The sequence below is a fragment of the Dicentrarchus labrax genome, unplaced genomic scaffold, assembly GCF_905237075.1.
Source record: "Dicentrarchus labrax unplaced genomic scaffold, dlabrax2021, whole genome shotgun sequence".
Taxonomy (NCBI): Eukaryota; Metazoa; Chordata; class Actinopteri; family Moronidae; genus Dicentrarchus; species Dicentrarchus labrax.
In genome coordinates, this window is record NW_026136715.1 from 20654897 (window position 1) to 20671585 (window position 16689).

General features: G+C 38.9%; 1 protein-coding gene across 1 annotated transcript in view; it reads right to left on the reverse strand.

The window, feature by feature from the left end:
- celsr3 (cadherin, EGF LAG seven-pass G-type receptor 3) overlaps positions 1-16689 on the reverse strand; it is a 107279-nt gene that overhangs the window by 32631 nt on the left and 57959 nt on the right. Inside the window, 6 exon segments of the mRNA XM_051424460.1 lie at positions 470-653; positions 2619-2739; positions 4522-4663; positions 13505-13673; positions 13866-13976; positions 15787-15972. Coding sequence (XP_051280420.1) covers positions 470-653; positions 2619-2739; positions 4522-4663; positions 13505-13673; positions 13866-13976; positions 15787-15972 — 913 coding nt within the window.

Genomic DNA, 16689 nt, shown 5'->3' on the forward strand with positions numbered 1-16689 from the left:
ACACTGACAAAGTGTCAATATTAAATTCAGCTTTGCAAACTATTGTTCATAAGTGGACAATTTTTGTAAATACTTTGGTTCTTTTTTTCAATAAACCACAAAGGAGCTGCAAAATAGTGACATATTTTTACCCATCAAAATATAGTAGTTGGTGGAAAAAGTCATGAATTACTCTGTTCCCTGATCAATAGCAAATATGTTGTTTTAACACTTAATCTCAGTACCTCCCGCTAGTCAAGTTACTGTTATTTTGGAAAGAACACAATGCAGCAGTGAAATACTTCATTTTTCCAATTTTTTTTCCCCTGCAGTGTCTGAGATGTGATGCTGAGCACAACAACAAATGACTAAATCAACGATGCAGCCACCTGTTGGGTGAAACAGAGTAATTTTGAAGCGCAACAGAGAGATACATAATTTCCAAATGTTTGATCAAAGTGTCTGAAATAAGGGAGATAAGCGTTCTAACCTTCACATCCTGAATTTGTGACCTCAGCGAAGGGGTTGTCACATGAGTTGCACTGCCGACCAATCACGCCGGGCCTGCACTGGCACTGGCCTGTCTCTGGGTCACATGACCGTGAGAAGGAACCCACTGGATAGCAGTCACATGGTAGGCAGGTGTCAGAGCCCCGTGGATGATAGTGAAACTCCTGAATACACACGTGCACACACACACACACACACACACACACACACACACACACACACATAGACACAGGGCGGGCATGAGTAGGCGCACAGATCAAATTCAGTCAGACAAATGTAAAATGTCACGGCCAAGAATAGTGTCAGCGATTACATCACCACATGCATTAGGGCAAGATTTATACAATGACACAAAAAGAGACCCAGTTATAACAGAGACATGAATACAAGGGCAACAATCCATGTATTATGTGAAAAGAGCCAGAGATAAAAGAAAGAACTTAATTATTTAGTTTGCTAAACTTGCATGAGAATATATAACACTGCATTTTGGAAAAATAATGATGGAGCTACTGTAGAGGGTTGATGGTGCCCTCACCAACTCAAAATGTGTTACTATATACCTTATTGTAACTTCACTTGGATGTTTGAGCTTCACTGTGCAGAATGATGTATGTTTATAGTTTGTTTTCACATGAATGTGCTTACATGGGAAAGTTTCTGTGAGCTTACCTTAAATCTTAATGTAAGGCATGAACCTACAAGCAAGATTTTGTGACATGACAACCAGTTTGAAAAACCAACTGGGATTCAATATATATATTATAAGGTTTGGAAACTTGAAGCATCCTGTGCAATGATAATTAGTTTTTTTAAGTAAAGTAGGAGACATCTTGTGTCCAGCAGTTATACCTTTATGAAAAATATTTGCATATTCATAGATTCTGGTATAACCAAAGAGGGAGAAGGACTAGATGTCATTTTTATAATTTAGTACATGTCTTAAAACATGTCTGGAGGGCATCTTGAAGGCGAGTTTTAATTACCAAACACAAAAAGATTATCTCTGATGAGACTACCAGAGTGTAGCAACTTTATGTTGCATTTTACAGGATGCAACATAATCGGTTGGTCAGTAACAAGTTATCTGATGTTGCTTTATGGATCAGAACATGAACAGTGCACCCCAGCTGAACTGGAGAGTAGCTAAGGTTTTCTGACTTGTAGGTCTCAGAAATGCAGATGATCAAAGTAAACGGTAAATGTTAAATGGACTGCACTTATATAGCACCTGTCTAATCTTCCGAACCACTTAAAGCGCTTTACATTGCGTGTCACATTCACACATTCATTCACCGATGGAAGAGGCTGCCATTGACTTAACCTGAACGATATGTACGTAGGCGAAATGAAAACATTCTTACATTGTGAGCACGACAAGCTTCAACCTTCGTCTTTAAGAACACTTTTTTAATTTTAATTACGAACAAGAAGCCAAAGGGCACAGGACAACATGTTCAAGAGCAATATCAGGGATTAAAGATTAAGGTCAAAAGATCAGATTAAGCACAGGATAAAACAGGGTTAAACATGTTGGGGACACACAAACATATCAATATACACTCACACATTCATACAGGGCAATATGTAGGGATAATATGGTATCATGGTTGATGTAGTTTGTATGTCTGGATTAGCCTGTCAGACCATCAGACTGTGAGATGATTACTGTGCGTCTGGGTTAAACCAAAGCCAACGTGACCTACACAGTTACACCACTAAAGTCCTTCTAATCCTAACAGTATCAGTATTCAATGTGATGATGGAAAAAAAATCGACTTTTTACCAGCAGGTCTGTAACCATTCTGAATTGTCAAGCTTTGAATAGCTTTAACAGCTCTCTAGTTTATACTAGTCATCTGATTCTGCATCTACAGCTAAAGAAACAAGAAACAGATAAAGAAACAATCAGATACTGCACTATAATTGCAAATTATCAGATACTCTGTTTCCATTTCATTTGATGCACCAACCTCAGCCAAGAGTAAAAACATGCCAAAATATATTTCTATACACTTTACAAAGTGATATACAAATTAGTATTCCAGCCATGAATGGCTGAAAGTTGCAGTGTGTGTAGGTGTGTGTGTGTGTGTGAGAGTGTGTATGTGTTTGTGTTTCCAGGTTACCTTGCAATGACAGTGTCCACTGGTCTTGTTACAGCTGGGATCGAAGCCTTTATTGGTGTCACAGTGACATGGTCCACAGGTCGGAGATCCCCACCAACCCCTTGGACACTGGTGATCAATTCTACATACACACACACACACACACACACACACACCAACAGGTAGAATCAGTAACGGCAGCAGGTAGATCAGTATGGTGACAGAAAGCAACAGAGCAACAGAGCGTGTCAAAAACTTTTATACGTTCTTCAAAGGAGTCATCTTTCTCTCTGATTTCTAAATAATGACTAACTAGCTAATGAGTTGGGAACAAAGAGATGAAAGCAACAGAAAGAGACAGACAGAGAGAGAGTGAGATGAAGGAAGTTAGGAGAGGGACTGAACTGAGAGAAAATATTGATACTGAAGGTGCAATCTGAGAGATCATGACAGACGTGCTAAAAGAATATGAATTTGAGCAAGAATATGAGCAAAAACACCTTTAGCTATTCGCTCATTTTAAAGTCAGAGTGGGATTACGACTGTTTTCTAAAACTGCTGAATTTCCACTCCTCAGATTTTATCACTCTGGTTTATGGTACGCATTATTTAGCTGTCTCCTTCTCTTTACTCACATTTCACTTAATGTGTTCTCATATCAATGTCTAATGGATCATTGAGGAGATTAATGCTTCTTGCAGTTGATGCAGATTCTGGAATGCATCTCTCTATTGCTCCTCACGGGGAGTTTGGGGGAGAGAATTCAGATGTCAGAGATCTTAACAGAATATAAGGACTGACTCTTTCTCCAGAGTTTTTTTTACATCTCTCGACGGTGTCGCTCCCCGCTGTGCTCAAAGGGCTTAAAGAGCAAGACAAACACATCCAGAGAGTCAAATGATATGTGTAATTAAAACTGGGGAAGAAGGAACATAGAAACCGAGGCTGGGTCTTTACAGTACTAGTTGTGCTTTGATAAATAGTCCTTTCTAAATTAGTTTGCTTCAAACTGTGTGTATTATGATTATTTACCATGTTAGCTTCAGAGCTGATACAAGTTCTCATTTGTCTTATTTTCAAGATACCAGTCACCTGAACATAACACGGCTGCAGCTAACAATTAATTGATCATTGAGTTTAGTTTTAAAGACAAAATAACTGATGTCATGAGTGAGTGATCTGACCAGAACTGAAGGAAAATATGATAAATAAAATCAGCAAATCATCCCATTTAAGAAACCACAACTTTTTTTGAAACTTTTACTTTAAAAAGATGATTGATCCCTTATCATTATTACCATCTACTGACGTAGAAGTAGTATGAAATTGATTAATGAGTCAAACTTCTAAATTTGGGGAAATCAAAGCAGCAGGGGAAGAGAGAGAGAAAGAGACATCACAGGAAATTAAGAGAGAAAGAGACTTGTAGACTTATATTTCATCAGCAGCGGACAATGTGTGTCCGTGTGAAAAACACACACCAACTAGATCAAAGATAAAACACGCTCACACACAGAACAGATCATGAGATACAGTAAAAGCTGTGTGGATTTCACAGGCAGGCAGGAAGGAAGGGGTAAGATCAGGGTCACGCTCCCTCCACACAGTTTAAAACACACACAGATAACCTTGGTGTGTATGTGTTGTGTGTGTGTGTGTGTGTGTGTGTGTGTGTGTGTGTGCGTGTGTTATTACATTAAATCTACACTTAGTCCACAGTGGATTACACGCAAGGCTGGAGATATGGGACAACAAGGCAAAACTAAAGCCAGTAAGAAACACACACATCAGCAGAGCTTAGTTGGACTACAGGCAGCATCAAAGAGCTTTAGACCACGTAGCCATCTCACAGGCAAACTGTAGTTCAAGTGTTGAGTCAATCGTGTGTGTTTGTACGTGCATGTGTGTCCAAGTATGTGTGTACCTGTGTTGGCAGTACTGCCCATAGTGGTTGTCTCCACAGTCACAGATGTATCCATGGGAAGAGCTGGGCTTCCTGTGGCACTGAGCCTCGTTTTCACACGGATTCAGATGGCAAGCGTCAGTGCAGCCTCTCCCATAGTAACCTAGGAGAGAGAGAGAGAAAGAGAGAGAGTAATGGATTAATTTCACAATGCTTTGTACCAGGATTTGTGCCATCCAAGAGGTCAAATAATACAGTATTTTCTAATCCAGGAAGTGTGACATCCTCGTAAATGTATTGCACAGAAGTCAAAGGGAGGAGGTCCGAGTGGATGGTTGGACATACAAATGTTAGGTACTGTTGTTGTTAGGTTTAAGCCACTAAAGGAATTTGGTTAATGTTAATGAAAGGTTGCTTTTGGTGTTGGTTAAATATTAGAAATGCATCCTGTCTCATGTCAGCCGTAACTTTTCAAATATTTAACCAAAACCACACCCTCTCTCTTTAAGATTAACTTTTGCGTAAACAGAACTACTGTACAAAAACACCCTTTAGATAGTTTAGGAACCCTTGAATTAAAGTGTGATGACAGTTGCAAGTTTGTTTCCTTATGTTGCCAGGCCACTGTTGAACTACTCTGATTAAACCATACAGTCCTGATGAAACAGATAGCTGAATTTCAGAGTTGAACTGAACTCTTTATAAATAATAAATACCATTTTTTTCACCCAAAATTAATAGTACTTAAAGAATTAAAACTAAGTTTTAAGGGCCTAAAGTTAATTTGCGTGTTACCTCTCCTTAAAGGGACATTGTGTAGTGTTTTAAGTATTTTATTAGCTAAAATCAATCGTCCTTCATTCATAAATGTGTCCTCATTGGTATAAAATTACCTCTGCCAATGATCTGACTTATCCTCGTAAGCGAAGAATGTCTTATCTGTATGTACATTGGACCGGCAAGTCCATGGAGGCTGCCATGTCGTTCTGCCATTTTGAAAAACTATAATCTTCGAGAGGGACATAAAGCACTAGCCTACCTGTCTAGCTAATCTACAACGTTTTCGTTCGGAGCCAGCATCACGTGACTGAAACCAGCTATAACGGAGAGGGAGATCAGTGAGGGGCGCTTGTCACTGCCCCGGCACATTTGAAAGTCTGCACTGCACTTTAGTTCATAATGGAGGATCACACTTATGCCGAGCCACAGGAGAAGGAATCCTCGTCGCCAAAAAAGCGAAAAAGGGAATTAAAAAGGCAACGTGACCGGCGAATTAAAAAAACGAGGGTAAACATCGGGGTTGCTTTTCCCAGGTGGAAAGAGCTAATGAAGGTGAAAGACTTTCAAAGGGATGCTGAAGTTGCCTGCTTTCTCCTCGACAGGTAGGCTTCTTGGTACATAACAGCTACCGTAGTTGCAATACGCATTTGAAAACGCGAGGCACTAGAGAGCACTATTCGTTTGAATGCAAAATACAATTTCACCGCTAGATGGGAGAAATTCCTACACAATGTCCCTTTAAATATTAGAGAAGTACATCTGTTTGATATTCTAGTCTTTTATCACTGGAAATACTGCATTCAATTTTTGATTTATTTTGAAACTTGAAATAATCAGACACAGAAGACCTGACAAAAGAAGAGGACACAGGCATTTACAATGTCTGCGAAGAACTTTCTTTGCATGTACAATCATAAAATGCTGCTGAAATTTAAATATGCAGAACGCCACTCTATTTCCCATTCATGTACCACACAGAATAACCTGTCAGTTTACAAGTACACATCTCAAACATCAAACAGTGATTATCTCAACCGTCACTCTCCCGGCTCGCTCCAGCTGGGCAATCCACTGGGAAACAAGCCACAATTGTGCATTACAATGCTGTCATCCACTGAAACACAAAGCAACGCTTCCTCTCAAAGAAACTGCTCTAAAAGGAATTAAAAAAACACAGTCATTCATTTCAATTCAGCCAAAAATAATACAAGCACGTACAATCTGAGCGTTAAGGAAACAGTACACTTAATATGGTGAACTACACAAAACAAGGCTTTCAGCTGGTGCAGTAATTAAACCACCTTTACCTAAAACAAATCATTATACCAGTACTACCTGTGCTGTGACACAAGCAAAAATGCCAAATAGTTGCTGGTTCCTCAAATATTTCTGTTTTATATAATTGTTACATGAATATATTTGGGGTTTGAACTGTTGGTTGAACAAAATAAGCTGTCACCTTGGACATTATTTACAAGTTTTGAAACATTTTACAGATTAAACAATAAATCAAAGAGTTGATTCCTCTCCACAATAGCTCTTCATAACAGGTATGAATTTGTACCAGCAACAGCGTGTGAAGAAAGGGAACAAAATCAGGTAGAGCCAACCAAGTCATTGGAGAAAATGTTTAAACACCTCTAAGCCATAGCAGAGAAGATAAATTTGCCTCAGTAAAAGCAAAGACAGCACACTGAACAAGCCACTTCAACACAACCACGTACAACACACAAATTCCCAGCGTACACTTCAGTGCGCCGGTGCAGCACGGTGAACGAAGCCGGCGTACACTTAAATTCAATCCCCAGACACTCCACACAAACACACCAGCCTCTTATATGATAATACAGGCCAGAACATAAAACCCCTCTTTAATCTAATGACTAAAGCAGAGTGCTTCACACACACTTTGGGGTGTATTTAGCACAAATAAAGAAGCCCTTTCACCCAGACCTGCTTTTAATTTAGAAAGAACATAATTGTTGTATTTAGTCTTCAATGTACTTGTATTAATAGTTGAATTAAAATATTATGGGACTTAGCTGCACCATAACACTTACATGTTTCAAAAGCATTAAACAATAAAAATCAAATCACACTGACTCTGAAGGAACAAGTAGATGAAAAGATTAATCTTTTACTTAATTGAATTAGTATTAATAAAAATTTAAAAAACACTGAATCCTTTTTGATACAACTGATCTTAAGATTTGTTACATTAAATGTAATATTGTTTGTAAGGTTTATACCACAGTGTGTCCATGTACAAGTTAATTTTTATTTATAAAACGCAGATAAACATAAATATATATTCAAATTTACTGCATAATTATGAATGCCTTATGAAATATTGTCTAATAATCCATTGGGAATCCTATCATAATATACATACATGGAAATTACAATTTAATTTTAAAATACGTTTTTTACACATTTTCTGCAATTATATGCTACTATTAAACAACTACTAATAATAAGAGACAATTCAGGGGTGAAAATGTTAGGTTTCTGTTTTGAATATATCTGTGTGTGTCAGAATAACACACATGCTTTACATACAGATTTGTCCTTTTAAGATAGTCCGTACAACAAACATAATGCTTAAAGGCCTGGTAACTGCTCCAAGACGAAATACTCACATTAATATTTATTAAGAAATAAATGTGATCTTCGTAACAAGATATTACATTTTGCCCAGAGCGTCTCACTCATCTCTCTGACGTTCTCACCAACAAAAATCTGGACCTCACATACAATCACCTCAACTCCATCAGCGGGTTCTGCTTTCAGGCCTCCTTTTTAATTTAACAGCACTGAATAGAAGGACGTCTCTATTGATTGAAGTGTGACTGAAGTGTGTTTGCAGCTTGTTGAGGTCTGCATTCCTCTCTCTGGAGGTCTGCTTTCACATGTTTGTAGATAGAAAATACAGAAGCTCCTCTGCCTTTCAAGGCTGTGGCCTTGGCTGCAGCTTTAGACACACAAAAGCTTTCCAATGACTCCTATTCTTTAAATATCTGCCTCTTTAGCTTATTCTGTTCTTTGTGAAACTACAAACCCACACATACTGTAACTTGCAAAACACACACACACATTGGCCTTGCTTTTTTCTCTCCTCAAACCTTCACAAACAGTGTTTTTCATTTCATCTACCTTTCTCTCTCTCTTCCTATCACTTGAAAATATTTCAGGCATTATACAAACAAAAGAGTAAAGATAATCACAGCTATTGTTCCGTTTCCAATTATTCATTTCACATAAAACCAAAAACACACAGGTATGATTATAGGATCACAGACTCACACACACACACACACACACACACACACACACACACACACAGACACAAACAGTGCCAGTGTTCAGTCTCTTATTTGTTTTATCATGATCCCCCACTCTCCATCTTCGACTCCGTTGTTCTCCACTTCTGTTGCTTTCTCTCAAACACATACACACACACACACACACACACACACACACACACACACACACACACACACACACACACACACACACACACACACACACACACACACTCAATCATCTTCTATCAGCCCTATACATCTTTACACTTTCACCATGGCAACTGACAGAGAGAGGCAATGACAGCCTTGGCTGTTTTCAGACCCTTATAATGACACTGGCCTTGTCACAGCAATATGGGGGGGGGGGAGTGAGGGAGAGAGAGAGAAAGAGAGAGAGAGGCTTGAGCCTGTAAGAACAAAGAGTTGTAAGTCGTGTGTGTGTGTGTGTGTGTGTGTGTGTGTGTAGGTTTTTGTCTTTCAGGGTCCAGGAGCTTCTCTTCTGAAAAGTTTTGCTTCTTGACATGTACACACATACACGGTGATTCACAGCTTTGTGTGGCTTTAGACATTTTATTATAATACAACATCAGCTTGACTTCTCCACAAGACTACAATCAGGAAAAGAAAGATGAGTCATCTATTCACTGAACCATCCATTCATCCTCTGCGTATCCAACTGTCTTCTTTCTGACAGTGGAAAGTTTGTGCATGTCAGGAATATCCCATAAAAATGTGTTGGTGAAAACAGAACGATAGCTGTGAACATTGAATCCAGTGATCTATGTGTGTTACGTGAAGGCGGCTGCTCACAGCGATACAATTTTATTCCAACTATGGAGCTCTATTGAGCTTTCTGGCCTTTTTCCAGTCATTGTTTTGGTTTTACAGCACACTGTGTGGTTCAGCCTTACCAACCAACAATCCAATGAGTCCAGGGCTCTAGGGAGTTTTTTTGGGGAAATATACTTTAGATTAAACTACAAAATATGTTGTTTGCCCTATACAATAACAACGTTTTCTGGTCTGATGCCCCAATTGGCAAGACAACATTGTTTGCTTCCAAAACCCAAATGGTTTAGGTTTGAATCATGGTTTGAGTCTTCCTTATTAAGTCTGATGTTTTGTTGACCCATTCACCCATCCCGACCTGCCTATACAGACTTCATCAATCTATAATAACATCACCTCACTTCCCCCATTGTTCCCATCGTAATAACTATAGCCAATAGAAGGCTTTGCCACATACATGTAAACATGGTGAATGGGGCACTTCCTGATGCAGTCTCAAAATGTACACTATTGTGTTAAACTTGGTTTTGGCCAGTAGCATATGTTGGTTGACTGAAATAACGAGCTAATATTGGTATATAATGACAGCTATTGACCAGACAACATGGGTGGGTTTGACTGTAAGTCTGGTATCTCAAACATGAAAAAACTATATTATTATTTATATTCTATATCGATAATGTGTTCAAAATGAGTCTGAACAGGATTCAGAGACTTAAAAAATACACTTCATCTGCCAGTGTACTGTGTGAGTAATCTTACAAGCAAACTTTCTTCAAACAGAAGATTTTTCAAGTTTAGGAAAACTCTGTATATCCAATGCCCCATTCATATAGCCGTACAACAGTGCCAAACACCTGTACATATCTAGTTTTGATCTCAAACCTGATCAATAACTGACATTTCTAGGCAAGGACTCATTTGTCATGGAGAACAACTTTGTCCCGATTCAGCACCTTAAGGATCTGGCATCTACTGTAGGTCAGAACACAGGAAATATAACTTGAAACTCATAAATCTCTCCCTCTTTCTCCCTGAGGGTCCGAGCTTAATATACTGCAGCTGCACACCACACCTAAACACAACAACCTCATATAATGCACTTTTCTGACAAACCCCATCTGAAGAAATATTTATTTGAAATGTTTTGTTTTCAACCATTATTTTAATGGTTATGAGAACCCTGAACGTATGTTTTCTACATAAGATTGAGTTGGTTTTTAAACAGCTCAGGGAACTCAAGCAGACATAAATCAACATGGCAGTAATTTATCATATTAAATTAAATTTTTCACCACAGTGAATTAGCCTGTAGCAACTGGCAGCAACTGTCACGTAAATACTGTATACCTACTCAGAAATACAGGAACACACAGTGAGAGGACGAGAGAGCAGATGTCTCTGTGCTTTGTCATGCACAACCTTGTCTCTCTGTATGTGTGTGTGTGTGTGTGTGTGTGTGTGTGTGTGTGTGGGTGCAAGTGTTATTGTGTTTTCTAGGAGTCTGTAATGCACAAATCAGAGGTGCTGTCAGTTCCTTGAGAGACCCATTGGGTTAGTTTCAGCACCAGGCCAACACACACACACAAACACGCACATGAAAGGGAATTATTTATAGTGTGCCTCACTTTTTTTCTCTCTCTCTCTCTCTCTCTGCTTTTATTAAACTTTGATTTGATTTGTCTCTAAGCAGCATACATTGTAACAGTCTCCATTTTTAATGCTCATTGTGCTGATGAAAGATAATGATAATGAGAGAGAGAATGTGTGTGAGTGGGTTTACAGTAAATAAGTTCATGCACACAAAGTTTGTGCATGCGCTTTTGTGTGTGTGTGTGTGTGTGTGTGTGTGTGTGTGTGTGTGTGTGTGTGTGTGTGTGTACCCTTTTTGTGTGTGCGCTCCATGTTAATAAGTCAAGGTATTAGCATTAGCTTGCGGGTTGGCGCAGGATGCTACAGGGATAGCAGCGCCTCTCTGCTTCCTCTCCCATGCTGTCAGGCCTGAGGCTCTCTCACTTTAACAAACTGTATCCCACACATAACACACACTCTCCTCTTCCACTCCCTCCACCTCTACTTTAATCTCATGCTCTCATTTTCAAACTTTTCTTTCTTGAAAAACTTTTCATGGATTTCTCTTCTGTCATTGGGACTCCTGTGTAGCAGCCTGTGGCAGTAGGACATATTTTGTTGCGTTGTTTGCTCACAGAGGTGACCGAGTCAACTTTAGTGCTGACGTAGTCTCACCTTACATGCATACATAATCAGCTGAAACATACCGCAAGTCACAGACTCTCACACTGTTGGCTTGCAGCTTTGCCTTCCTAAGCAGAGGCGCTTTGACTGAGGTGCTGTTTGTGGTTGAAAAACAGAACTGATGAACTAAGAAAGGCTAAGAAGATATGCAGGTTGAGCTGCAGAGAGAGAGAGAGTATCAATATCCTGACAAACTAATGAAAAGGTGGATTGGAAACTTTCTCTCTCTCCCTCGCTTGGTTTTGTCTTTAATGTGGTTCTTTTTCTCTTCATTTGCTATTTGAGCTCTTGTCTCGTTTCTCCTTTAATAAGAAATATAAGTAATCTCCTTTAATCATCTCTGCTTGGTTGGTCCAGTCTGTTTAATCAATACCCGCAGAACTGAACTGCAGATGCTGCATCGGTAGCTGCTAATGAAGCTCCAAATAAATATCAAATATCACTCTTCATCCTCTGTTCTGTGTGCATCTGTCATGTTGATTTTCTATGATATGAGTGTCTCTATGTGCATATATGTCAGCTGTGTGTGGATGTATTCCCAATTGTTTCACCAGTGTTTTCAGGCTGTTTGATTTGACTTTCGTTTGCCCTCTTTCTTCTTTTCTTTCTTCTTGCCTCCAAACTTTTACTGTTTATTTTACACTATTTCTGTCACCCGCCTCTTTCTCTTCATTAATCATTAACATTTTCAGTCTCTCTGTTCTTCCTCTGCCTCTTTTTCATCTTTCTATTGTTGTCTTTCTCTACTGTTTCTTTCTATACTGCTCTCTATACAGTATGCATTTCCCCTCCTCTCTTCTCTCTTCCTTTGCTTCTCCACTCCTCTCCTTCTCTTTTAATCAGTTTTTTTCTCCTCCACATTAATTCAGCCTCATTATATTCACCTGACGAAGGAGATTTTGGGAGTTAGCCCGCAGTCAGTCTCTTTCTCTCAGTGGATGAGAACTCATTATGCATTCCCAAATATCTGTTTAACCTAGTTAGAGCATTGGCAGACACCTACACAGATATGGCCACATTATAGTTATTCAGTTTTTCTCTCTCTCGAAGTCAGCTGGCTTCTTTCACCATCTCCCCTCACACCTCTTTTCTTTCACATCCAATGTCCAGTGTGCAAAATATTAGGACCAGTTCCCTGGCAAAGAGGTTAGCATGTGTGCAATTTAACTTGCATGACTCAAGTGGAAAATCATCTTTGGTTGAAGTTGAATGTATTCGTTGGCAAGGTCAAAACATGATGAGATGAATGAGATTAACAGAAGTGCAAATTGTTCCAAGGTTTAAAATCTGTCGTATAACTTTATTAGCATTACAAAGTAATCGAGCTGCTGCCAATGAATCCCCTATTATATATAAATGGCTGAATAGTTGAGTCCATAAAATGTTAAAGGAAAATGTTAATGTTAATCTTAAAATTGTAACTTTATTGAAAATAAAATGCCTACATGTGTCAGTTCTCGTCTAACTGCACAATAATGGTGCTGTTAGAGAAGAAGTGACACAGCAAAATTTTGTCTTGCACAATGGCGAAAAGCTGACGGGACTAGAAGTAGTGTGGCTAACAAAAGCGTTCAACGTGTTTCTTACAGCTACTTATCAAAAACTTGTCACTGTCATTAACCTCTTTCAGTGTCCTGGCTGTCGCTGCAGCTGAACAGCATCCCTCCATTTCCGCTCCCTGTATTATTACACCATGCAGTTACATAAATAAGAATATAAACAATCCACTTTTTGAACAAGAAGTCAATCATTTAAACTGGCTGAACGTTAAAGAGCCTCGTAATACCTCCAAACTAAAATATTGTGTCCCATTCCTCAGCGAGAGCATCTTCAACCTTGTCTATAACACCAGAATCATCTCTCTGTTCACTTACCAGGTTCGCAGATACAGGTGTGCCGCTCCCATTGGTCAGAACAGTGGCTGTGGGTGGGGCAAGGAGACGAGACACAGGGGTTGCCAACATTACAGCCAGTCTCTACTTTGACCGCTCTTGAGGGGCGAGGCAGGGGAGGGGCATCTGGCCGTACACCCAGCCGAACGCCCTGTAGACAGAGAGAAAGTGGTCTATGTTACAGAGAGTTACAAAAAGCAATTGGCAGTTTCATTCATTTATTAAAATCTGTTCATCCCAAACTCATTTCTTAGCCCATTTCCATCTCTCATGTGCCAATACTTCCAGCTTTCCCCCACCCATCCATCAATAAACATTTAAAATTCAATTCATCCATCTTCACCTGTATGCATCCTCTTATCCCATTTTGAACCTCTCCGGAGCCCAGCACTCCTCCCACATGCAGATGTTTCACCTTCAAGCCATGAATCTCATTTCCCACTATCACTGTTCCCTAAAGGGGGGAGAAAGAGTGAGAGAGGTAAGGGGACAGACAGAGACAGGAAGGGCAAAGATTACTATTATTAATAGCTTTATGCAAACTAAAAAAGATACACAAGGAGCACATTTGAATACCATTATTAGACCACGTAGAAGAACTTGCTAATTTATTTGATATGAAAATATCGAGGTAGTCAACAGGTATAAGGGGTGAAATAATGAGTCACAGGGAAGAAAAGAGATTATCAGTCACAAAGGTTTGAGTAATGATGAATATCAATGAAAATGATAAAGCTCAAAAGGATCTTGTAAACTGAAAGAGGATAAAAAATGTTTTTCATAAGACATCGTTGATTTTTACTACCAGGACGTCATGATTCTTCCATACTTTCATTTACCACTATATCACTGAATAGTGAGGTTATAAAGGCGCTTATGTCAGTGGAAGGGAGGAGAATAGAGTGTGAACATGGGTTTAGAGCTGCAGAGTGAATGATTGACTTTATTAAATAAAATAAAACAATAACATGCAATCATTGTGGAGAAGGTCAATGCTCGACTGATAACACTGACAGTGTTGTGAAGCAGTGTTGACAGGTAACTTAGGTTGCTACAACCATGAAAAGAAAATCAATGAGCCCCATTTATCACTGTAAACTACTGTTCAGCAGCAGAGGAAGATGCAAAAATGGAGGGTGAGATCCGGCTGATAAAAGCTGCACACATGCCAAACAATTTCAAAGGTAATTACTGTTTAATTGGCAACTATGATGTTTAATGGTTTAATATTTTTTATAGCTGCAGCGTTTATTCCATGTGTTACTTGATGCACTTTGACGAAGATCCCGATGAACTATGACAAAAAGATGAAACACATAATTTGCTGACAATAAAAGAGTGTGTTTCCTTTTCTATGTGCATGACTGAACAGACGTGTGTGTGTGTGTGTGTGTGTGTGTGTGTGTGTGTGTGTGTGTGTCTGTGTATAGTGGGTGACATGGTAATTGTCTTGGTATAGAAAAGGGAAAAGTTTACAGGATAACACAGTCAAGGACTATGAAATGGGAAAAGAGCAGATGATAAAGCTATGAAAATGTCCCTAATTTTAAAATGTTCTTGTTTCAAAATTTTTCTTAAATCTGGATTAATTTGTCATTAATTAATCAGTCATCTGCCTTATATTGTTTCAAAATATAAGACACGACTTAAGGGAACATTTCTCAAACCATTCTGAGGAATATTTGCCATGTAAAGACTGTTTCCTGCTTTGATTGACACAACTATGATTTTAAGATTGAAAGTGAGATTATATGTAAATAATTTGCTAATTTGCTGATATCTTTTCCAGTGTTCTGTTCCCCGTGCTGTCTCATAGAAGGAAATGAGGTAAATTTTAGATTTGAGGATATTAAAAAGGATTTCTTGCCTTCATTCATATTAAATGCTTTAAAATTACAATTAGAGTTCTCCACTGATTAGACTGAAAAATGTTGTCCATTAAGAGTATCTGCTGATTTCAAACAACCAAATTAAATCAAATCTAAGAATCACATCTGGAGAAAAAAATGTCTATTGCCAATTGAACAGGAAATTAATTTTTAAGGGAAATTGATCTTATTGATTTACAAGAAGCATACAGAAATCTGTGCTTGCAGGTCAAATCAGACTTCAAATTACTGTATTTACACAATTATGAATTTGCTGTCCTTCCATAAATTCAATTTTTATCATTTTTATCACTCTGCTTATAAAGTTGTGTCCCGCTGGAACATTAAGTCGGTCATAAAAACATTTATTTTCAAGGCTTATATCACATCTATTACCTGATAGAGTCCAAAGTCAAGTCGTAGTGTGGCAACATAGCGTGTCTCGCGGCCACTGCGAACGTCTCGCAGCTCCAGTTGGAGGTCGTGCCACTGGCCGTCTGCCACCTGCACCTGATCCAACCGCAAACGCACCGCTCTGGTCGAACCGCGGGTCACAGAGAACACCAGCTGACCATTTATCACCTGAGAGGGACACAGGAAAATACCAGGAAAAAAGAGAGAAAAACAGAAGAGGGAATGTGAAGTAACATGAGTCACTGAAAACAGCGAAAGAATAAAATAACCTGCTTGGTAGGAAAGAGGAGACTAAGAAGTGAGTGTGTGTGCGTGTGTGTGGGAGTGTTAAATCCAACATCTTGGCTGCACTCCTGCCAAGATGCTGCTAATTCAATTCCGTCTTTGGATGTAGCATTAGAGATGTAAACTGTAAATAATTTTAAAGATAATTTGGCATTTTTGTCTTGTACAGAAGATGATAATGTAGTATTAAAATATTAAATAGAACCACATTAACCATGAGACATAAGTCTAATTCCCATAATCAACGTGAACGCTGCGAACACATTTAGCAGCCCACACAGCGTTTTACACTTAACACCTGGTGAGATTTGGCTTACAATGTGCAGCATTGATTTAAAGCACAAATTGTTTATGTTACAAAACAGGAAGAAGGTGTCGCCATTTATGTTTTAGTATAAACCCAACTAAAGCTTTCTGAGCTTCTGGCAATGATGAAAGACAGGTAAAAGGAAATACAGAAGAGCATATGCTATGTTTCTCCTCTTCAGCCAAAAAGAAAAACCACTAGTCAGAGAGGGAGAGAGAGGCACTGAAAACAGGAATCATTAGGATTATGGGAAATGTGGTCTTGTTTTAACACCATTGTCCCTGGTGTGATTT